Source organism: Sinohyriopsis cumingii, chromosome 14, assembly GCF_028554795.1.
Source record: "Sinohyriopsis cumingii isolate HCF-2022 chromosome 14, ASM2855479v2, whole genome shotgun sequence".
NCBI lineage: Eukaryota > Metazoa > Mollusca > Bivalvia > Unionida > Unionidae > Sinohyriopsis > Sinohyriopsis cumingii.
In genome coordinates, this window is record NC_142974.1 from 19,260,397 (window position 1) to 19,286,857 (window position 26,461).

Sequence of the window (26,461 nt, forward strand, 5' to 3'; positions counted from 1 at the left end):
GTACAAGGGAAGTTAACACTGTGAAGCAATTGATAGTAATCACTTGTGACACTTCAGTGAAATATTTTGAACAAGGGAAATTAACACTGAAGCGATTGACAATAACCACCTGTGACACTTCAATTAAATATTTTGAACAAGGGAAGTTAACACTGTGAAGTGGTTGTAACCACCTGTGACACTTCAGTGATAGTAACCACCTGTGAGACTTCAATGATAGATCTAAACAACCCCACAAATAAAGTGGAGAGAATTGTTTGCCTCAGGCATTCAACAAATAGTGGAGATTAGCTATTGTTCATGCAGGAAACTTGGATGGTATTGTCTGGAGTACAGCGAGAATAAGGCTAAGGATGATCTGATGGATAAATACAAGAGTCCCTTGAAGGGACTGGCACTTTCATGGGTGAAAGGAATTTCCATGAATTCAAGATAAGACCATTTCTTCCTTTTAACAGCCAAGTGTTAAAACCATCTCTGATATTCTTGAGTGTTAGCAAGATTTTCAAATTATTTCCAGTGTTGGTTATACTGGATCTCAGAATGGTACCATATTCATTTAGGACCAAACATATTTCTGGCGATGACCCCATGTCAGAATGACCATCCAAATAGGATGAGTAGTGACAGAATGATTTTCAAGATGTTGTGGCAAACATAATGGAGTAACAACTGGCATCATTCTAATTTATAACCAATAGATATCATATGGACTCGGGTTATGAAAACCCAATGCTGATGTAGACATCCAACTAAACAAGCAGAAATAAAAATATTTGCAAGATGGTGGCCATACTGAGGGTCAGTTTACATCAGTTTCATTTAGGATACTTATACTGAGAATTCTTCTGATGAAAACTCCCATGCACAATAACTTCTCATTTATGAAGTTTACGACAGCATGATTTTTATCATTGCCTCCATGGCAGCTGTATTGGAGATTGGATCAGAACCATTTCAATTTAAGACCAACAAGATATTATAAGAATTCTTTCAGTGAAAACCCTTTGTTGATGTAACTTTCTGTGCTGGATTTTCAAGATGGATATTATGGTGGCATTATTGAAGATCAGACCTGTACCATTTCTACTGAGGATCAACACATCAACCACAATGTGGATATGACCATCCATGTTGAAGTTACAATAACAAGAATTTCAACTTGATCACTGTGATATTCAGACTTTCAGTGAAAACCTCCCTTCTAATACTATCATTCCAGGAACAGCAATAACTGGATTTTTAAAATGATCACCAAGGCAGCTATACTGGACATCAAATTGGCAACATTTTCTTTGGGACCAACTAAACATGATATGAAGTGAAAAATACTAAGTTCATTTAGGTGGCTCTCTACAGTTTCATATTTTGCATAGGGTTAGGATTTTAAAGAAAAAGAATTTCCCCCCCTTTCCTCACGGTTATACTGGCTATTTTTGTTGTTGTTGTTGTTATTGTTGTGGGGTTTAACGCCATTTTTCAGCACACGATAGGATATGTATGGCAGCCAGTATTAATGGTGGAGGAAGAACCTGGGAAAACCCCGGGAAGAACCACCAACCCACAAGAAGCTACTGGCAAGCTTTCTCACATACCCACAATGGCCAAATCCTAGACTTGAACCCATGCAGACAGAGGTGAGATGGCAGTGATCCGTAACGGAGAGCGCTTTAGACCACTCGGCTATTTAAAAAAGACCTTCTGTATCTTAGGTATAATTCAAAGAACCTTTAATTCCCTTTATTTTGGTATATGATTGATGGGTGTAATATGGGTTATAGAGTACACAGCTTGGCCTTACTCCAGATGTGCACCTTTCAAAAAAGTGCTTGCTCCACTTGGTCATTTTCACTTACTGAACTTCAGAGGTAAACTGTATAAAAAAGAGCCGATAACATTTTTTTTACATTTTATATATTTGGTAATTCATTCATTGCACTTTCAGAAGCTGGAATTGTCTATTCTGGCAAAATTCATTTTCATTATTTTAATAGCCGCTATGGATAGTGTACTTTAGACTAATTCAGGCTCATTTTTTACCACAAGGGAGCATTCATTTTAATTAGCAGTGTGTTTAAATCATGTACAATTTCCAAACATACAATATCCAAAGATATATCATCCACATTATATTAATGTAGCATAGAGGTATGCCACCATTCTCTCCATTGTGCATATTTTAAATGCAAACAACTTCACCTTACATACATCACTCTCTCAAAAGTACATAATAACTGGTGAGTGCCCCCATAAAGAGAATGAAGGTAATATTATTGTATGATTTAATTATGATTTTATGGCTGAAACATTTAATTCGCAAGCATCAAAACGGTCCTTTTTTAATAATTCTCCTGCATTTCCCACCACAGAACAGTATTTATGAGTGTCAGAGTCTCTAACAAGTCCAGCCCCCCCGCCCCCCCATGATAAAACGTGAGCTATTTTAAGAATGCACATTACATTTTGTAAACATAGCAACCAAGGTTATGCTGAATGACAGGAACATGAAACTAGCCAGAATTTTTTCTGAGATATCAACAATGAATTTTACAGTTTGAAAAGGGATGGAAACACATCAGGTTTATAAAGGTCAAAGGTCAAAGTGTACAATATTTGCCTGTTTAATATGGAAGAAGCGAATTCACTTTCTCATCACTTATTTTTTTATTTCATTGCAAATAAATGGAAAAAAAAATTTTCATTATATATTTCTTTTACTTATTACAACAGTTTTAAATTTAAGTTGACTCTATTCCTATATTCAGAGACTTCTAATTTCCCCATAATTAAGGTCACTACTCACATAAACATGCCTCATGGCAAATTATGTAAGCAAGAGCAAAATGAACATAATTAGCTTATTTTCATGCTTAACATCAATATAAATGTACTATTTTATTCAGAATATCATACATAATTATATGAAAATATATTTTTAAAAATTGCATACATTTTTATATTTGCTTTAAGGTGGTACTCTACAGTTTTATATTTTGCATAGGGTTAGGATTTTAAAGAAAAAGAATTTCCCTGGCTTTCCTCACTGGTTATACTGGCTATTTAAAAAAAACCTTGTATATCCTAGGTATAATTGAAAGAACCTTTAATTCCCTTTATTTTGGTATATGATTGATGGATGTAATATGGGTTATAGAGTATACAGCTTGGCCTTACTCCAGATATGCACCTTTCAAAAAAGTGCTAGCTCCACTTGGTCATTTTTACTTACTGAACTTCAGAGGTAAACTGTATAAAAAAGAGCTGATAACTTTTTTTTACATTTTATATATTTGGTAATTCATTCATTGCATTTTCAGAAGCTGGTATTGTCTATTCTGGCAAAATTCATTTTCCCTATTTTAATAGCTGCTGTGGATAGTGTACTTTAGACTAATTCAAGCTCATTTTTTTAGCACAAGGGAACATTGATTTTAGTTAGCAGTGTGTTTAAATCATGTACAATTTCCAAATGTACAATATCCAAAGAAATATCCACATTACATTAATGTAGCATAGAGGTATGCCGCCATTCTCTCCATTGTGTATGTTTTAAATGAAAACAAATTCACCTTACATACGTCACTCTCTCAAAAGTACATAATAACTGGTGAGCACCTCCTTAGGAGGTATACCAACAAGAACATTTTCAAGATGGCTGCCATGGTGGCCATATTGGATGTCAGATCAATACTATTTTCATTTAGGTCCAACTAGACATCATAAGAAGTATTTAGCAATGACCATCCCTTTAGGACAAGAAGAATACAGAAGGTCAATCTGGTGGCGATACTGGAGCTCTAATCATGACCAATATTTTTGATAAGCCTTTGGCTTCACATAAAGTAACAATTTCACCCAGGCACTTCCTTGAGAGGCACTTTTTAAAGATAAACAAAGTCACGTGATATAGTCACATAAAACCAGCTGTTTTACCCTCCACGAGTCCTATTGGAGCCCTGTTTTTGTTGGCTATAACACATCATAATAGGGTGGGAACATGTCACTGGGCAGATTTATACATGCTCAGCCTCCAGCTTACTCCAATAATGTCCCTCATCCATTACATCTATAGTATGAAACTTAACTTTTAGAATGGTCATTGTTTTGAACAAATGTTTTTGCCAGTCTGACAACTATAGATTTTGCCTTAGAGGCATGTTTTATCCTTTTTGGCATTAGATTGTTTCTCTTTTCAGCATCAACCTATATATTTATATTTAGGTCATTTTGTTGTTGTTGTTGTTGTTGGGTTTAACGCCATTTTTCAGCACACAATAGGCTATGCATGGCAGCCAGTATTAATGGTGGAGGAAGAACCCGGGAAAACCCTGGGAAGAACCACCGACCCACGAGAAGCTACTGGCAAGCTTTCTCACATACCCACATACGCTGAATCCTAGACTTGAACCCACACAGACAGAGGTGAGATGGCAGTGATCCGTAACGGAGAGCGCTTTAGACCACTCGGCCACTCAGAGGTCATTTTGTATTTGTGTACTCTTAGCTATGAATAGGTACTGCAGCATTTCACAAGTAAGCAGCATAAAATGGAAGCATGTGCAAGTTATATTTTACTGTACTCCCTTATTCTTATAGAAAGGAACAACAAACAGTTGCAGAAAATGACCAGAAATATATTTTTAAAAACTCAGTTACCCTGATAAACATAAATAAGACATAATCTTAACTTTGTTCTAATAGCATGCATATTGCTTCACAGATTTCCAGCCTATATCCAACTAAGAACACTTATTACCACCAAACATTACCATATAAACTCACTTTTAAGTCAAACTGCAACTGTACAAACTCAAATCTACCATCACATTGTCCAGCAACATATCTGGATCACTGCAGTTTGCAAGTAGTAATTAGTAGAACAACACAGACCATGATCTGCATGCACATTACGTGACTGCATATCAGGGTCTGTGCTGTTTACAGATACACTTGACTAATACACAAACATATGCAGTATGTTAGAGCAAAAGAGTTTGCATAATCAATTTACTTTTAAGAGCACTGAAACATGCAGACTAAAACATCTTACAAATTGATACTACTTTACATTTCTCCACGAGACAAACCAAGACTGAAAACGCTAACAGAGATATTTACACACTAGCTTTTAAAGCATTTCCTAATATTCCTAGTGATCTATTTCTTCTCAAATATTTCCCAAGTGGAAAGTTTGAAAAGCAAAATTAATTATAAGTTACTGAATATATTTGTTGTAATGAATTTAATTGAATTTTTAATATTTCCACTGCATGCCAACACTCAAGGGACACACTTCTGATCCTATTTACACAGTTGGTAGCTCAACTGGCAGGGCATAGGACTTGTAAACCAAGGGTCACTGGTTCAATAGTAAACAGTAAAATAAACAATATTTCAATCTATGTTGATATGACCATCAATTCAGAAGTGGGTTCACTCTACAGATGTTATGAATTTCAAAGAGAGTGGCGGGTGTAAGGTGAAGTTTACATTTGCAAAATGCACAATGGAGAGAATTTACCAATACATCTATTTTATCTTCATGTACTATGGCTGAAATTTCTTTGGATATTGTATTTATGGAAATTGTACATCATCTAAGCACACTGCTAACTACAATGACTGTTCTCTTGTACTAAAAAAATCAGTATTGTGTAAGTAGTGACATTATGGGAATATGCCTTGTGGCAGGATTGTGTGAGTAGTTACATTAGTTATGGGGATATGCCTTGAGGCAGTATTGTGTGAGTAGTGACATTAATTATGGGGATATACCTTGAGGCAGTATTGTGTGAGTAGTGACATTAAAAATGGGGATATGCCTTGAGGCAGTATTGTGTGAGTAGTGACATTAATTATGGGGATATGCCTTGAGGTAGTATTGTGTGAGTAGTGACATTAATTATGGGGATATGCCTTGAGGCAGTATTGTGTAAGTAGTGACAGTAATTATGGGGATATGCCTTGAGGTAGTATTGTGTGAGTAGCGACAGTAATTATGGGGATATGCCTTGAGGTAGTATTGTGTGAGTAGTGACATTAATTATGGGGATATGCCTTGAGGCAGTTATTGTGTGAGTTACAAAGTGACATTAATTATGGGGAAATCAGAAGACTTAGAATAAAGGAATGAAGTTAACTTAATTTAAAACTGTTGCATTAAGTGAAATAAATAAATAATGAAAATGTTTCTTTTCATTTATCTGTATTTAAAAAATACCTGATGACAAAGCAAATTTGCTTTCTTCCATATTCAACAATAAGCAAGTATTTTAACATTTGACCTCCATGAACCTTATCTGTTCCATTGCTTTCAAACTGTACAATATATTAGTGACATCTCACGAATAATTAGGGCAAGTTTCATGTTCCTGTCTTTCACCATAATGTGCATTTTTAAAATAGCTCACTTTTCATCAAGAGGGTAGATTTTTTTATTGTGTGGGATTCTGACACTAATAAATATTGTTCTGTGGGGGAAATACAAGAGTATTAATCAAAAGGACTGTTTTGATGGTTGCAACTTATACGTTTTAGCCATACAACCAAAATTAAACCATGTAGTTCTTTATGGGGGCATACTACAGATGTTATGAAATTCTGAGAGTGGTGGGTGTAAGGTAAAGTTGTTTACATTTGCAAAATGGAAAATGGCAATAATATTTGTCTACCTTTATGTTATAATCATGTACTGTAATGTGGCTGAAATTTCTTTTGATATTGTTGTTGTTGTTGTTTTGGGGCTTAACGCCATTTTTCAGCACACGATAGGCTATACATGGCAGCCAGTATTAATGGTGGAGGAAGAACCCGTTTTGATATTGTACTTATGGAAATTGTACATGATCTAAGCACACTGCTAACTAAAATGACTGCTCCCTTGTGCTAAAAAAAAACCCTGAATTTGTTTAAAATACACTACATTTTGTAGTTATCAAAAAAAGGAAAATTAATTTTGCTGGACCATACTATACTAGCTTCTGAATTTACAATGAGTGCATTACCAAATATATAAAATATATAAATAAATATTTGCTCCTTTTTTAACAATTCACCTCTTTATTACAGGAAGTGAAAATGACCATGTGGAGCTAGCAGTCTTTTTGAGAGGTGCACATCTGAAGTAAGGCCAAGCTGTATACTCTAAAACCCATATTACACAAATTAAGCATACACCAAAATAAAGGGAATTAAAGGTTCTTTGAGCAATACTTAATATATGCATCTTTTTCTTTAAATAGCCAATATAACCAAAGGAAACCCTGGGAAATTCTTTTTCTTTAAAATTCTAACCCTATTCAAAATAAGAAACTGTAGAGCATCACCAGTACCAGCAATAACAAGATTTTCAAGATGTCTACCATAGAAGCCATACTGGAAGTCAGACTGGCACCATTCTGATATAAGACCAGCTAGACATCATAGGAAGTCTTTTAGTGAAAATCACATGTATATATGACGATCCATTCAGAAGTAGTTACCAATGACAAGATTTTCAAGATGGCCAGTGTAGTCGCTATATTGGATGTCTGAGCAGCACCATTTTCAATTAAGATCATCCAGGCCATGGGATAAATGTGTGTAAAGTTTTAATGCAATCCTCCAAGCAGTTTACAAAAAGCAGCAATAACAGCTTTGTGTTAATGGATGGACAGATAATGGATGACAGACAATGGATAAGTGTGTGTGTGTGTGATTTGGATTTTTAATGTAGTTTTTAACAGTTTTTCAGTCATATCACTACAATGTCTTCAGTGTGGCAGTTTATAGTGATATCTAGCACTGGGGCATCATGCCGCAGACATGTAGCATGATGTCCCACCCAGTCACATTATCCTGACACCAGGATGACCAGTCCAAACACTAACCTCTTAATGCTGAATGCCAAGCGAGGCAGCTGTTAGAACCACTTCTGTAAGTCTTTTGTATGACTTGGCTATGAATCGAACCAACGACCTCCTGCATCCAAGGCAGATGCTCTAACCACTCAGCCACCAGAGTGGTGATGATGGATAAGAGACAATCATCTGGTCAATAACCAGTAATGATAAAGGTAAAAACTATAAAACCCTTAAATATAGGGAAAGTTTAAATTTAATGAAGAAAAAAAGAAGGAAATGAATCATAGTCATGGATTTTTGTGATGTATGTATGAAATATCATAGTCAAAAGACAGACTTTTTGTCACAGAAAGAAGTTTCTGAGAAGGTATAGGGTCAAAGTTAGTTTTAAGAGAATGCTAATAGAAATAGGTCACAAAATATATACATGAATGTCATATGACTAAAATGGGAGTTGCTTTTTACAGAATTAAAATACAAAAGCCCTGTATCATATGACAGCAAATATATGTATGCAAAGTTTTCAAGACAAAAACAGAAACCATAACTCTGCAAAATGTTGTTAGAAAATAGTGGACATTAAACTTGACATAGGTTTTGTTAAAGTGAAGCTCACACCAAATTTGGTTGCAGAAAATAAGTCTTTGAATTTCAAAGAAACACAATTCTGATAAATTAAAGGGCAATGATCCATTTAAATAAGGGACATAACTGACATTTCTTGAACATTTGGTTAATCAAACTTGACCAATGTTTTTTGTTTTATTTTAAATGCAAATCTACAAACCAGGGGTGACATTCAACTATATAGCCCAAGTCTACCAAAAACGTTTGGACCCATTTAACCTTTATCTTAGGAGAAACGGGTGGGTCTTGGGGGGGAGGGGCAGTAAGAATATACTGGGGGCTTATTCTGGTGGGCAATTATTTGTTATTTGTTGTTGATAGTCCTGTGAATGATGACCTGGCTATCTTGATGGGAGAGATTATCATCATTAATGTCTATGATTCAATCTGCTTGCCCTTTCACAAGAACACTAAGCCAGACCTTCTTTCCTTTCAGGGATTTTCTTTTCTAGACTTGTAATGTACCACATATATCAATCTCTATATCTTCTAATCACACTGCCAACCAAAGATGTATCTTGTTTGACCTTTCAGGGATTTTCTTTTCTAGACTTGTAATGTTGTTGTTGTTGTTGTCGTTATTCTAGGGTTTAACGCCATTTTTCAACTCAAGATAGGCTATGCATGGTGGCCAGTATAACTGGTGGAGGAAGAACCCTGGAAAACCAAGGGAAGAACCACCGACCCACGAGAAGCTACTGGCAGGCTTTCCCACGTACCCGCGCTAGCCGAGTCTGGGACTCGAACCCACGCAGACAGAGGTGAGATGGCAGTGATCCGGAACGGTGAGCGCTTTAGACCACTCGGCCACTCGGGACCCTGACTTGTAATGTACCATATATCTCAATCTCTATATCTGCTAATCATACTTCCAATCAAAGATGTATCTTCTTTCCTTTCAAGGATTTTCTTTTCTAGACTTGTAATGTACCATATACCTCAATCTCTATATCTGCTAATCACAGTGCCAACCAAAGATGTATCTTCTTTCCTTTCAGGGATTTTCTTTTCTAGACTTGTGATGTACCATATATCTCAATCTCTATCTCTATATCTGCTAATCACAGTGCCAACCAAAGATTGTCTTCTTTCCTTTCAGGGATTTTCTTTTCTAGACTTGTGATGTACCATATATCTCAATCTCCATATCTGCTAATCATACTTCCAATCAAAGATGTATCTTCTTTCCTTTCAGGGATTTTCTTTTCTAGACTTGTGATGTACCATATATCTCAATCTCTATATCTGCTAATCACAGTGCCAACCAAAGATGTATCTTCTTTCCTTTCAGGGATTTTCTTTTCTAGACTTGTGATGTACCATATACCTCAATCTCTATATCTGCTAATCACAGTGCCAACCAAAGATGTATCTTCTTTCCTTTCAGGGATTTTCTTTTCTAGACTTGTGATGTACCATATATCTCAATCTCTATATCTGCTAATCATGCTTCCAATCAAAGATGTATCTTCTTTCCTTTCAGGGATTTTCTTTTTTAGACTTGTAATGTACCATATACCTCAATCTCTATATCTGCTAATCACAGTGCCAACCAAAGATGTATCTTCTTTCCTTTCAGGGATTTTCTTTTTTAGACTTGTAATGTACCATATATCTCAATCTCTATCTCTATATCTGCTAATCACAGTGCCAACCAAAGATTATCTTCTTTCCTTTCAGGGATTTTCTTTTCCAGACTTGTGATGTACCATATATCTCAATCTCCATATCTGCTAATCATACTTCCAATCAAAGATGTATCTTCTTTCCTTTCAGGGATTTTCTTTTCTAGACTTGTGATGTACCATATATCTCAATCTCTATATCTGCCAATCACAGTGCCAATCAAATATGTATCTTCTTTCACCACAGCAGTCAAGTGAGTTGCAACAGACATTCACTACTGTCATTCAACACAATATCCACAATGCATATGTTTTTACTTCAGTGAAATCTTTCAGTAATTTAAATGTCATTTTAATGTGGCATAATTTAATTTTCTTTCAACACATCTTTACAAGCTAGGCACAAGAAAATTAAAAGCCTGAAAATATATACTCCTAGCTGATCCCTTATTTCCCATCATTATCAATATTTGGGAGAATGAAATAGGACTTTGAGATTAATTTGGGTATCATATGTAAGACATGAACCAAAACTTGGACTACCTCTACAGGCAAGTTTTGTAAATAGTGAATGACCAAGACACTATTGGAAAGAATGTAACTCATCTCCCCTCAAAGGTCAACTGGCAATGATTGTGTTTTGAAGGTTCATAATTCTTCTAAATCAGGAAATACAGCAAAGCCCAACTTCATTCAGTGTGCCTTATCAGCATAATGTTGCACTCCAAATTTGGGGAAATCCATTAATCCTAAGTAATGCCACAGAAACTTAAGCCAGGAAAAAATCAAGGGTCATAACTCTTGTTAATAAATTAACAGATAATGTTGGAAATTAACAGGTAATGTTGGAAATTAACAGGTAATGTTGGAATGGAAATTAACAGATAATGTTGGAGATTAACAGATAATGTTGGAAATTAACAGATAATGTTGGAAATTAACAGGTAATGTTGGAAATCATACTCAAGCAATAATGGGGTCATAACTTATGTACATGATGTCACGATACGAAACAAAAATACTTAAAGATATTTGTCAATAAAAATGTGCCTGTTAATTTTGTTGATCAAAATTAATACTTTTCTTGGTGAAGTTATGCTGCAGAAACTAAAATTAGGACAATGGAAAATCAGGATAATGTAAAATTTTTTAAAATCCAATAGCTGATTCTTTATGAAATTAGACTGTTGATGAACCATGTGATTGCTAAAAGGTTCTACTGACAATGTCTTAATTGTCAAAAACAATTACAGCAAGATACATACCTCATTAAGGAAAGTAAAGACTAACAACAGAATCAATGAAATACTACATTTGTAAACACAGACTACCTACTACTGCTGTGTAAAGGACTACATGTATCTCACAAGTGACCTAAATTTTCCCAATGACCAATGGCAATGTGTGAGCCATATGTCTACACATATCACCCTTGCTGTGCCCTAAACCTAATAGCAGTTTTGGCTAGGAAAGCTCACAAACACAGCAAACATGTATAACTAAAACATGATTTACTCAAAATCATGCTATCAAGGGACATGACTAGAAATACATAATTACAATCCTCCTTATCAAATGTAAATTAAGTTCTTTCAAGAATTACACTGACATCAATATGACACCAAAAAGAACACAACAGATAAGCCAGTCCCTTTGAATACTAAATCTCTCTCTCTCTCTCTCTCTCTCTCTCTCTCTCTCTCTCTCTCTCAGTACCATGTATAGCAACCATGCACCTGAGAGTTGTCTCCTACATACTTATACACCTTCTAATTTTATACCTTTAAAACATATCAATTAGGTTCAATTAAGTTCACAGAAATATTGCTAAAATATTGTTTATTAGGATGTAAGCATCAATTGGTTTCCAGTGTTTGATTAGTCCATTAGTAATACAACTACAGAGTGTGGTGATTGAACATTTATATTGTATTCATTCTTCTTGCATCCTTTAATAGTCCCTTTCACCACAGTGTCATAGAAGAGCAGTCATTTCCAGACAAATTACTTAGCTTATGAACTCCTAAGACTAAATAATAAAATCGTAAATATATGGCCTCATAACTGTAATGCAAACTTGCCCCACACATGACCCACTGTTTCATACACCTGTCTGTAAAGGACTAAATAATAAATTTACATATATAACCCCCAGTCAGGCAAATCTGCCTCACTTATATGACCACCAGTGTGGTAGTCACCTACCTGCAAATAATTAAACAAGAGTCCCTCACCTGTCTCTAAACAATTAAACAAGAGTCCCTCAAATGGACTAACGCTCAGTTGGCTGAAAAGAATTTCCAGGAATTCAATACAAGTGCATTATTTTTTATTTAATTCCCAAGTGTTGAAACCATCTCATATTCTTTAGTGATAACAAGATTTTGCATTAGCTGCTGTTGTGGACATATTGGATGACAACTTGGCATCATTTTTGTTTATTACCAACATGGCATCATAAGAAATCCCCAGGTGGAAACCCAATGTTGTCGTAATATCATTTCCATATTGGAACCCCATGTTGTCATATCACTTCCATATCGGAACCCCATGTTGTTGTCATATCATTTCCGTATTGGAGGAACAATGATAACATGATTTTTAAGATGGATGCCATAGTAGCCATATTTGATATAAGATCTGAACCACTTCTGCTTAGTACCAACATGCCATCACAAGAAGCCTTTTGGTGTGAGCAAAATGTCAAAATGACCAGCCTTCTAAGAGAAGTAGTTACAGGATTTTCAAGACGGTCACTATCGCAAGTTGGATCTTTCATGACCAACAAGATGCTGCAGATATGACCATTCATTCAGAAATAATAGTGATAAGATTTTAAATATTGATGTCTGCATGGCACCATTAGGACTAACCAGACACAATAAGTTGCAGAGTATAAATCCTATGTTGATACTACCATCCACTCAGAAGGAGTACTGATATTATTTTCCAGATGGCCATTGTGGTGATCATGGTGGACATCAAATCGACACCATTTAAATTTGGACCAACTACATATCATAAAAAGCCTTTTCCTGAAAACCCAATGGCAGTATTACTCTTCATTTCATAATGATTAGCAATAACAAGATTTTCAAGGTGAGCACTGCAGTGACAATAATGGACATCAGATCAGCCCCATTTTAAATTAGGATCAACTGGACTTAAGAAGTCTTCTGGTGAAAAGCCATGTCAAAATTACTTCCCATTCAGGAGAAATAGCATTAAGATTTTTCAGCTGCATGCCATTTCAACTGATATATTGGGCATAAAATCAGCACCATTTTCTTAACCGCTCCAGTGGCCCAGTGGTTAAAGTGTCCACCTCAGATGCGGGAAGTTGTGGGTTGGTGTTAGGACTGGTTGGCCTGGTGTCAGGATAATGTGACTGGGTGGGACATCATGCTAGATGTCTGCGGCATGATACCCCAGTGCTAGATATCACTAATAAACTGCCACACTGCAGACATTGTAGCAATATGACTGAAAAATTGTTAAAGCTACATTAAAAAGCCATATCACAAACACACACACACAGCACCATTTTCATTTATGAAAAGACATCGTAAGAATTCTTTTTGTTAAAACCCCATGATGATACTACTGACAGATCACCAGGATCAAAACACAGATGTGAGAGGCCTATGATTTACAAGGAATAAAAAGAAACAGTATTTTGCTATTTTTGTGACCTATGAACCAAATTTTGCCTGAGGGTGATATTTACAAACTAGACTTTATATGGAAATTTGACTGTGGGAGAAATTAGAATGACGCTTGTGACCTAGTGACCGCTTTGTAGAGATGACCATTAAGACAATTTTTACTATATATCCTTGGGCCTTCTACCGTTGCTTGCTGTTGTACCCAGACAAAACACAATTCTTTATTATATGGTCATGAGTGATAAATTCTCAATGGGAACTCAAAAAATTCTCATGCAGTGGGCAGCAGGTATGACATAATCATCAGAAGCTGCCAATAAATGATGAATGATTTTTGTGCAGCAACAAAACAGCATTTTTTTTTAGTTTCTGTAAATACAGATTGGACTTGTATTGAATTTGTGATTAGCAATTAATAATTACTGAATTACAAGGTTTTATTTCTTTGTAAATATTTAGTGTTTTTGACAATGTCTTAATGTTGTCACAAGACCAGTAGTCACGGCATGAGCACATTCACAAAAAGAGCACTTTTATGCATTCCACTGGATCATTAAGGAAGCAAATGTACTGCACTGCAAGTGAAAAACTGGGTTTAAATGATGCAAAATGATGCCTTAACTGAATTAGACTACTGCAATGTATTAAATCTTGAGATTTAAGATAGGACAGGCCCCATGAACAGCAAGGCACATCAAAGAGCATCCAATGAGGGCTGAGTACAGGGCTGGAGGACAGTGTGCTGGGCCCTCCTAAACTATCATAGGGACAATACTGCCCCTACCTGTACTTTAACTTTAGTCTGGATATTGTCTATGGAATGAGCAGTGAACAGAAGACAGTGGAAACCTAGCATACATATACAATTAAGTAGAAACCTAACATACATATACAATTAAGCAGAAACCTATCATACATATACAATTAAGTAGAAACCTAACATACATATACAATTAAGCAGAAACCTATCATACATATACAATTAAGTAGAAACCTAACATACATATATAATTAAGTAGAAACCTAACATACATATACAATTAAGCAGAAACCTATCATACATATACAATTAAGTAGAAACCTAACATACATATACAATTAAGCAGAAACCTATCATACATATACAATTAAGTAGAAACCTAACATACATATATAATTAAGTAGAAACCTAACATACATATACAATTAAGCAGAAACCTATCATACATATACAATTAAGTAGAAACCTAACATACATATACAATTAAGCAGAAACCTATCATACATATACAATTAAGTAGAAACCTAGCATACATATATAATTAAGTAGAAACCTAACATACACATATACAATTAACTACACAGAATACCTGCTAAACTGCATTTTGCAGGATACCAAGACTGGTTTTATCATGTGGTCATAAGTGTGAGTACCATATTCTACCCAACAGTTACACCCACACTATTTTATGCACTTCCCCTTTTTTTTAACAAAAAACAAAAAAGTGCCAAACTTACACTTCCGTGTACTATCCAAAAAGCACTAAATCCAGAAAGCAATATTTTCAGGAGGTCCTCATGTTTAGCATTCCAGACTGTATTACCATATGTACTAATGTACTAGTCAGATTTGTATTACCATATGTACTAATGTACAAGTCAGATTGTATTACCATATGTACTAATGTGTGTGTGTGTGTGTTAGACTTTTAACATAGCTTTAACAATTTTTCAGTCACAGTGCCATGATGTCTGCAGTGTGACAATTTGTAGTGATGTCTAGCGCTGAGACATGTAGCATGATGTCCCACTCAGTCACATTATCTTGACACCAGGCCCACCAGGCCTAACACTAACCTCTTAATGCTAAGCAGCAAGTGAGGCAGCTGTTAGTACCATTTTTTAAAATAAGTCTTTGGTATGACTAATGGCCAGGGATCAAACCCTTGACCTCCTGCATCCAGGCAGATGTTCTAACCACTAGACCACCAAAGCGGTTAAATGTGCACTATGTACAAGTCAGATTGTACAAATGTACTAGTCAGATTGTATTACCATATGTACTAATGTACAAGTCACATTTGTATTACCACATGTACTAATGTACATATCAGATCGAACTGTACTGTTATATAATGTACTGTCAGACTGAGGTATATGCAGTTTATTTTGGATTAACCAGTAGAACAGACAGTGATCTAATGGCTAATTATGCAATGGCACAGGACACCATGTTGTTAGCAAGTGAACCTGACTTATATGAAAGTATATATGGTATACACATGCTATCCAGCAACAGATGACCAAAGAAACCCAAAACATTACATAACAGCTTGTGTGCTATACCAGGTGGCTTGTCAAACTCATATACCAGTTACATAAATAATAGGAACAGGTGCAAAGGATGGGTCAGGATTTTATTTTTATGTAGACTATACTAACTGACAGCTGTAAAGAAGGTAAAAATTCATTTTTATCTAGACTATAGTAACTGAAAGCTGTAAAGAAGGTAAAAATTCACTCATGGAGAACAATGTTATATTCAGAGGATACTAGATTTGAGTTTTTTAGTGGATGTGTGTTTTGGGGCTGTTTTATTATTATTTATTCATACATGCGAGTGTGTTGAAATGGTTGGACTGTCTTTGTCAGATCTACAGAAAAAGATACAATACATGAATAATGTCCCACACCCTTTAAAATGAATAGTGCAGCCGACAGACATTAAATGGCTTATATCCCAAGGTTTAAAACTGGAATTTCCTCAGCTTTCTTCATAAAATCTTAGCTAATGTGCACACATAGTATTGTATCTTGTTAGATGAAGGGTTTCTTGCAGGTTGAAAATATAATTATATGCAGAAACGGAAGTGGTATACATGGATATTAGTTCTTGTTATTTATTGAACCTCCCTTTGCCTATATAGCAGTTGGTTTTCTATTTCTTTCAAATCTCATTCATGGCATATCTATATCCAGTCCCTTTTGTCAGACCGTTTCCTTTTTTAAAATCATGCCAACCACAATTTCAACAAATCGTAACAATACAAGTGAGCCTTGTTTAGGCCTATCTACATCATTAAAAAATCAATTTTTCATGTGATTCATATCAACAGTAGATAATGTCAACAATTTGAAAATTACACGCCCAAATGATGAACAGAAAGTTACCATGATACACATACATAACAATGCAATCAACCTATATGTGCATGAAGGACAGGTGATCTCTGATAGCAGTGGTCTCTCAAAATAGGATGACTAATGCATAAATAACCTCTGTTCCAACTCTTGTTCAATGCAACTAGTACTTTTGCACCCTCCCTAGGTACTGTTCTAAATTAGAAATGCTATTCTTGTAACTATAGGGCTGTTTTACTGACTGATGTACATGTATACGTGCTGAGTGTGTTGAAATGGTTGAATGTGCAAATTCAATACTTTTATTGACCATTGCATTACTTGATTATGTTTGATTTTGATTGTTAACATATCTTTAAAAAAAATTCAAATTTTTTTCAATCATATCCATACGATGTCTACAGTGTGGCAGTTTATATTGATGTCAAGCACGGAACCATCATGCCACAGACATGTAGCATCATGCCCCACCTAGTCACATTATCCTGACACCAGGCCGACCAGTCCTAACACTAACCTCTTAATGCTGAGCGCCAAGCGAGGTAGCTGTTAGTACCATTTTTGTAAGTCTTTGGTAATTTTGACTTGGCCGAGGTTTGAACCTGGACCTCCCGCATCCGAGGCAGATGCTCTATCTGCTTGGCCACCAGAGTGGTGCATTACTCTATTGAAAAAATTTATTTACTAGGTTAGTTATTATTATTATTATTATTATTATTATTATTGTAAAAAGGAAATATCACTGATATTGTGTCATGCCTGTAAGATTAGTAACACCATCAAATTATCAATCTGTAGATAAAATAATCATCACAACAAAATATCAACATGGCAAACCAGTGAGTAATTAACAATTATATAAATGATCACTATAAATGTTTCAGAATTCTCCAGTAGCCATTGTAAAGATTAATTATCATGCAGAAAAAGAAATTCAGACAAAGTGATCATGATGATATAATGTTGGCCCATATACATGCCTCCATAAATACAGATATGTATGTATGTATAAGAAGATATAAAACAATACCAAGAGCCCCTATAGGGACTGTTGCTCTACTTAGTGAAAAGAATCTAAAAGAACTCATGATAGGATCATTTCTTTTAATTGTTGAGTGTTGAAACCACCTCTTATAATCTTCAGCTATTAGCTGATGTGGTACATACACATTTAGGACAAATACAACATCATTGTTGTTTGATGAAAACCCAACGTCATAATGATCACATCATTTTAAAGACAGTCATCATGCCAGCCATACTGGTTGTATGTGTGTGTGGGATTTGGATTTTTAATGTAGCTTTAAAAAAAAAAGTCATATCACTACGATGTCTACAGTGTGGCAGTTTATAGTGATGTCTAGCACTGGAGCATCATGCCGCAGACATGTCCCACCCAGTCACATTATCCTGACACCAGGCCAACCAGTCCTAACACCAACCTCTTAATGCCGAGCACCTAGCGAGGCAACTGTTAGTACCATTTTTGTAAGTCTTTGGTATGACTCAGCTGGGATTCAAACCCACAACCTCCCGCTTCAGAGGCAGATGCTCTAACCATTAGGCCATCAGAGCAGTTACTGGATGTATAACTAGGACCATTTTCATTTAGGACTTGGTGAAAAACACATCATAATTATCATAATCATGACCTGTGAGACCTGAGCATCATGAGCAGAAGTGACAAGATTTTATGACAATTCTCACTGTAGCCATATTGTATGTATGGTTGGCACCATTTTCATTTAGGACCATCTAGATATTATAAGAATTATCTACTGGTGAAAACCCATGTATATGACTTTCATTCTAGAAAATAAGCAATAACAAGATTTCCAAGATGGCCATTATGGTGGCCATATTGGATATCAGATAGGCACCATTAGGCACCATTTTCATTTAGGACCAACTAATTATCATTAGTGTTTTAGTGAAACCCATATTGATATGCCCATCCATTCTGGAGGAGTAACCATAACAAGATTTCCAAGCTGTTCTTCATTTTATGCTTAAGCTGTAGTGACTGCTTAAGGCAATTAGTTATGCAGGATACATGCTCAGAATACTACCTGTTGCTGCAAGGCTACTCAGAGACTTTCATTGTATAATCTGACTTCATGGAGTGGATGATAATAACAGCTATTGAAGCAGTGTCTGGTTGTATTTAGAGCATAGTTCATACATCCCTAATTGCCTTAAACAGTCACTACAACTCAGGTCTCACATGAAAAACATGCAGTCCACTCTTCTACTCATTCTGAGGTAACCTGTCACAATATATAATGCATATTCATTCATATGGCCTGTTTACCACTGAATCAACACTTATTCATACTTCCAAAAACTCTGGTCAGATAAGGCCCTCTGTGCAGCCAAGGATGGATAAAACATGGAAAAGTTTATCTAGTCATGAACTAAAAACAAATACTTAGCCTATGTTAGTAAAGCATAAAATGCAGGTCACAGTGACCTTTTAGGTTGTAAGGGTATTGTACCAAAATAAACACATCCAATTATCAAGTGTTAAGATCTAAACATAAATAGCACCCAAATAAACATCAAAAACAAATTTTGAACAAAGTCACTGAAACATGAAAAATAAGGCTCACATACTTTTACATTATGATGCTTTAATACTTATCAAAACACACCCCATGCCAAGTTTCATCATTCTTCCTGATGTTTTGCTGAGAAGGCTGAGATCCCTTCAACATTTTTCATAGGTCCCCCAGTAACTCATGCCCTTGCTTATAGTGTGATCTGTTTCTGGACCCCTTTGTTTGCAAGTTATTGAGAAAGAGGTTTACATCACCGTAGCTGACAATATATTAGTGTAGTTGACAATACATCACTGTACTTGACAATACATCAAAGTACTTGACAATACAGCCATGGATTTGAAAATACATCAATGTAGTTGATAATACAGCCATGTACTTGACAATACACTGAATTTAGTTGACAGTACATCCATGTAGTTGACAATACATGAATTTAGTTGACAGTACATTCATGTAGTTAACATTACATCAGTGTAGATGACAATACTTAAATGTATTTGACAATACACCAATGTACTTGACAATGCATCCATGTAGTTGACAATACATCAGTTTAGATGACAATACATCAGTATGATTGACATTACATCAGTGTACTTGACAATACATCAGTATAGATGACAACACATTAATGTACTTGACAATACATCCATGTAGTTGACAATACATCAGTGTAATTGACATTACATCAGTTTAGTTGATAATAAGTTAGTGTAGATGACAATATGTCAGTATACTTGACATTATATGAGTGTCGTTGACAATACATCAATGTACTTGACAATACATCAATGTAGATGACAGTATATCAATGTAATTGACAATACATCAGTGTAGATGACAATACATCAGTGTCAATGACAGTACATCAGTGTAGATGACAACACACCAGTGTAGATGACAATACATTACTGTCAATGACAACACATCAGTGTAGATGACAATACATCATTGTAGATGACAATACATCATTGTACTTGCACTTGAGGGTAATGTATCCTGAAATGAGTGAATTAAGGTTGTAAAAAGAAGGAAAACTGAGGAGCATTATGTCTCTCTAATAAAAGTGATAATGATATCTGCACTGATCTTTATGGGCATTATTACTCATCTGTTATGCCTCTGTTGTCAGACTCCATGACTCAGTTTGAGAGACCAGACTGGCCTCAGTGACAAAAAATCAGAAGCATCTTTCTATTCAACTATGCTTACATACAATAATAAATTAATTATATTTTGAACACTCCAGTTCTTATTCCTAATCAGATATCATGAGATAATTGGAAGATTTAACGTCAATTAGATTAAACAACTTCTTATCTCATAATAGTTTCTTAATGGCTGATGAAACTGTGCATGTAAACCCTCAGCTGTATTTAAGCTTTTCATTTTGAAATATTTGGGCTTCAAAGGTCACAATTATTATAAAGGTATTGTGTAATTAGTAATAAAACTATGCAGAATAATACAGCAGTTATGACGTATTCAAATAATACTAGTAACCTTGCTACACAGTCAAAACAACTTCAGGTAATGCTAGTAACCTTGCCAAACAGTCAAGACATATTCAGGTAATGCTAGTAACCTTGCCAAACAGTCAAGACATATTCAGGTAATGCTAGTAACCTTGCCAAACAGTCAAGACATATTCAGGTAATGCTAGTAAAATTGCCAAACAGTCAAGACATATTCAGGTAATGCTAGTAAAATTGCCAAACAGTCAAGACATATTCAAATAATACTAGTAACCTTGCTACACAGTCAAAACAACTTCAGGTAATGCTAGTAACCTTGCCAAACAGTCAAGACATATTTGGGTAATGCTAGTAACCTTGCTAAACAGCCAAGACATATTCAGACAATGCCAGTAACCTTGCTAAACAGACAAGATAACACTAGTTACCTTGCTAAATAGTCAAGATATATTCATATAATACTAGTAACCATGATGCATGCTCAAAATGCCAACACAGTAACATTGATATTACATGCAAAAACAATGGAGAAGGCAGGAAGGTATGTAATGTATCATCATTTTCTTATTACAACATAAAGTGTATCATCTGCTAACCTATCATATATATTATCACCACCCAAGTATTGTGGTATGTAAAGTATTACAATTAAGTAGGCAATGCACAACACTAGTGTCCAAAACAAGCTGGCAATGCAGAACTCATGTATCCGTAAAACCAAATAGGCAATGCAGAACTCATGTATCCATAAAACCAAATAGGCAATGCAGAACTAAATTATCCATAAAACCAAATAGGCAATGCAGACCTCAATTATCCATAAAACAAAATAGGCAATGCAGCCCTCAATTGTCCATTAAACCAAATATGGAATGCAGAATTAAATTATCCATAAAACCAAATAGGCAATGCAGAACTCAATTATCCATAAAATCAAACAGGCAATGCAAAACTAAATTATCCATAAAACCAAATAGGCAATGCAGACCTCAATTATCCATTCAACCAAATAGGCAATGCTGACCTAAATTATCCATAAAACCAAATAGACAATGCAGACCTCAATTATCCATAAAACCAAACTGGCAATGCAAAATTAAATTATCCATAAAACCAAATAGGCAATGCAGACCTCAATTATCCATTCAACCAAATAGGCAATGCTGACCTAAATTATCCATAAAACCAAATAGGCAATACAGACCTCAATTATCCATTAAACCAAATATGCAATGCAGAACTAAATTATCCATAAAACCAAATCGGCAATGCAGAACTCAATTATCCATAAAACTAAATAGGCAATATCCATAAACCGAAATAGGCAATGCACAAGTCTAGTGTCTATCAAACCAAACAAGGCAATGCACAAGTCTAGTATCTATAAAACCAAATAGGCAATGCACAAGTCTAGTATCTATCAAACCAAACAGACAATGCACAAGTCTAATATCTCTCAAACCAAATAGGCAATGCACAAGTCTAGTATCCATAAAAACAAACAGGCAATGCACAAGTCTAGTATCTATAAAACCAAAAAGGCAATGCAAAAGTCTAGTATCCATAAAACCATAGAGGCAATGCACAAGTCTAGTATCTATAAAACCAATTTGGCAATGCACAAGTCAAGCATCTATAAAACCAAATAGGCAATGCACAAGTCTAGTATCTATAGAACCAAACTGACAATGCACAAGTCAAGCATCTATAAAACCAAATAGGCAATGTACAAGTCTAGTATCTCTCAAACCAAATAGGCAATGCACAAGTCTAGTATCTATAAAACCAAACAGGCAGTGCACAAGTCTAGTATCTATCAAACCAACTAGGCAATGCACAAGTCTAGTATCTATAGAACCAAACTGACAATGCACAAGTCAAGCATCTATAAAACCAAATAGGCAATGTACAAGTCTAGTATCTCTCAAACCAAATAGGCAGTGCACAAGTCTAGTATCTATAAAACCAAACAGTCAGTGCACAAGTCTAGTATCTATCAAACCAACTAGGCAATGCACAAGTCTAGTATCTATAGAACCAAACTGACAATGCACAAGTCAAGCATCTATAAAACCAAATAGGCAATGTACAAGTCTAGTATCTCTCAAACCAAATAGGCAGTGCACAAGTCTAGTATCTATAAAACCAAACAGCCAGTGCACAAGTCTAGTATCTATCAAACCAAACAGGCAATGCACAAGTCTAGTATCCATCAAACTAAATAGGCAATGCACAAGTCTAGTATCTATCAAACTAAATAGGCAATGCACAAGTCTAGTATCTTTCAAACCATATAGGCAATGCACAAAAAAGTCTAGTATCTATCAAACCAAATAGGCAGTACACAAGTCTAGTATCTATAAAACCAAACAGACAGTGCACAAGTCTAGTATCTATCTAACCAAACAGGCAATGCACAAGTCTAGTATCCATCAAACCAAATAGGCAATGCACAAGTCTAGTATCTATCAAACCATATAGGCAATGCACAAGTCTAGTATATATCAAACCAAATAGGCAGTGCACAAGTCTAGTATCTATAAAACCAAACAGGCAATGCACAAGTCTAGTATCTATCAAACCAAATAGGCAATGCACAAGTCATATCCATAAAACTAAATAGGCAATGTACCAGTTTAGTATCCATAAAACAAATAGACAATACACAAGTCTATTATCTATAAAACCAAATATTCAATGCACCAGTCTAGTATCCATAAAATAAATAGGCAATGCACAAGTCTAGTATAAATAAAATGATATAGGCAATGCACAACAACCAAATTTACATATGTCTACTGTATCAGTGGGCCAGCCAGTATGTTAACTCAAATATACCGTGTTTTCCATTCCAACTGTGAGTATGACTGTCAGTGCCAAGTTCATCCTGAGACCTACTTTGGATTGTGGGCTGATTGGCACTTATATTTTCCCAACTGCTTCCTTCTGCTCCAAGGCTGTCCCCAGGGTCTGACTTTGTGGACTTTTTCGAGTTCCTTTCTGTCCCACTGCGGAGTCTGGAAGAATGTAATCAAAAATGTTATGATCAATATTTCTGCACTAGGTCTACCAAATAAAGCATAATGTATTAATGTGTGTTTCTACAACAACTGTATGCCTAAGGAACGGAAAAGTCTCTTGGCCAGCAAACATGGAAAACTTAAAACTTTTGAGGGACCAGTAAAATATTCAGTTTTTAACCCCAAAATTTCTACAAAAATATGAATGTATTATTAGAGGATTCTAATTTCAGTGCAATTCAATAAAATCTAAATTGTAGATGAGAAGAAGAGAAGAAGATCTAAAACCATTCATAACATTAAGGCTTGACCAAACTATCTTGTCCTCTACATCTAAGTAATCACTAATCTGTGTCATTTCAAACTGTAAATGATTCCCTGTAACCAGACAAAAGTGTTGTGATTTATACTCTCACACCATAACAAAATAACAAAACAAACAAACTGATCCAATCTTGATTTCTAATAATGATTTACTACAATTATCATTTTTCATGCATTTTCTTTTGGTGACATACATTCTGTTTTCCTTTTGGAATAACCAATAACAGAATAATGACAGAAGGAATGCAAACTGGGAATGTCAAATTTAGAGTGCTCATTTCTTTTAATTTACAGTGTTCAATGTAATATTTGCACTGTGTACTTAATAATTAAATTTGTTTCAATTTCAGATTTGTTAAATTTCAATACAAACCATGATGTCATAAACAGCATACTCCTCATGTGTATACATGTATGACTAGAATAGTTCTCTTTGTTGGAATGCTCCACTCTCTCTCCCAGTATGGTCACACTAATTAAGGCAAATGTAAGATTCATTTTAAAAACTAAATTGAATCAAAAAGTTATGCAATAACGATACACTCAGTCATGTATGGTGGTATGTACAGGAAAATCACGATGTTCTAGGGAAATTTTAGCAGCTACATATGTCCCACATAGCATGTTAAAATCAAGATGGAAGAACTTGGATAGGACTGATTTGATGAAAGTTTTGACAGCAATGATTTTATGTCACTTTATTATGGCAGCCTTCTCATTAGGAATAATTTCAAATTCAAATGTACAAGGCTGTGGCAATGCATCAATATAACAGAACTGGAAATGTGTCTATATGCCACAGATTTCCCGTGACAATTTTATTAAATGAAAATGACAAAGATTTAAGCCAGGCAGGGATAATATATCCAAAGACTCTGCTGGAAAACAGTAATGTAAGTCCTGAGGAACTTATGCTCTACTATCTGCAAAGAATTTCTATGAATTCAAGGGGAGGCCCTTCTTTTCATCTGCTGATTGTTGAATCCCTACTGAAACCATATCTGATATTCTTGAGAAATAGTATTTTCCAATTAACTACTGTGGCAGCCATAGTGAATGCAAGATTGACACCACTTTCATTCAGAATAAACCAGACATGATTAGAAAGCTTTTTTCTGAAAACCACATACCAATATGATCATCCATTCATGAGAAATAGTGACATAATTTTCAATTATTTATTGTGACAGCCATATTGAATGATTGTGGGGCATTGTGATAGCCATATTGAATGATTGTGGGGCATTGTGACAGCCATATTGAATGAATGTAGGGCATTGTGACAGCCATATTGAATGACTGTGGGGCATTGTGACAGCCATACTGAATGACTGTGGGGCATTGTGACAGCCATACTGAATGACTGTGGGGCATTGTGACAGCCATACTGAATGACTGTGGGCCACTGTGACAGCCATATTGAATAACTGGGGGGCATTGTGACAGCTATATTGAATGACTGTAGAGCACTGTCTTCACTGAGGACTGACTATATATTATAAGAAGTCTTTTGGTGAAAACCATACACATTGATATGGCTATTGACTTGAGAGAATCAGTGAAAAGATTTTCAAAATTGGATGTCAGATCAGCATTGTTTTTACTGAAGTTCAACTAGATTACCATAAGTCTTCAAATGAAAATCCCATGTCATAAGACTTTCCAATGAAACGGAGTAGCAACAAGAATTTCAGGATGGCTGCCATACTGGTTATATTGGACGTCAGAATGGCACCATTTTCATTTAGGAGCACAAGTCTTCTGTTGAAAACCGCATGCCGATATGACAATTTAGGATGAGCCGCAATAAGAAGATTTTCAAGATGACTACTGTGTTGGCCATATTGAATGTCTAGGTGGAATCATTTCATTTCAGACCAGTTAAACATCGGAAAAAGTCCTCTGGTGAAACCCAATGCAGATATGGCTTTCTGTTCTGGAGGAGTAGTGATAAAAAGATTTTCGAGATGGACATTGTGGTGGCCATATTGGAAGTCCAAGTGGCACCATTTTCATTGCAGACCAGCTAAACATCATAAGAATTATTCTGGTGAAACCCCATGCAGATATGACTTTCTGTTCATGAGGAGTAGTGATAAAAAGATTTTCAAGACTGCTGCCATTGTGGTCATAATGATGTCACATCAGCATCATTTTCATCTAGAGATCAAAGGAAGCATTTAAATGAAAACACCATGCTGAT

The 26,461-nt window shown here is 35.4% G+C and overlaps 1 protein-coding gene across 13 annotated transcripts in view; it reads right to left on the reverse strand.

The window, feature by feature from the left end:
• Nucleotides 1–26,461, reverse strand: part of LOC149783365 (oxidation resistance protein 1A-like) — a 227,964-nt gene that overhangs the window by 119,807 nt on the left and 81,696 nt on the right. For all 13 annotated transcript variants that reach the window (XM_089931584.1, XM_089931583.1, XM_089931585.1 and 10 more), the window contains one exon: nt 23,753–23,931. In XM_089931584.1, the coding sequence (XP_089787710.1) occupies nt 23,753–23,931 (179 nt within the window). The remainder of the gene's footprint in view (nt 1–23,752; nt 23,932–26,461) is intronic.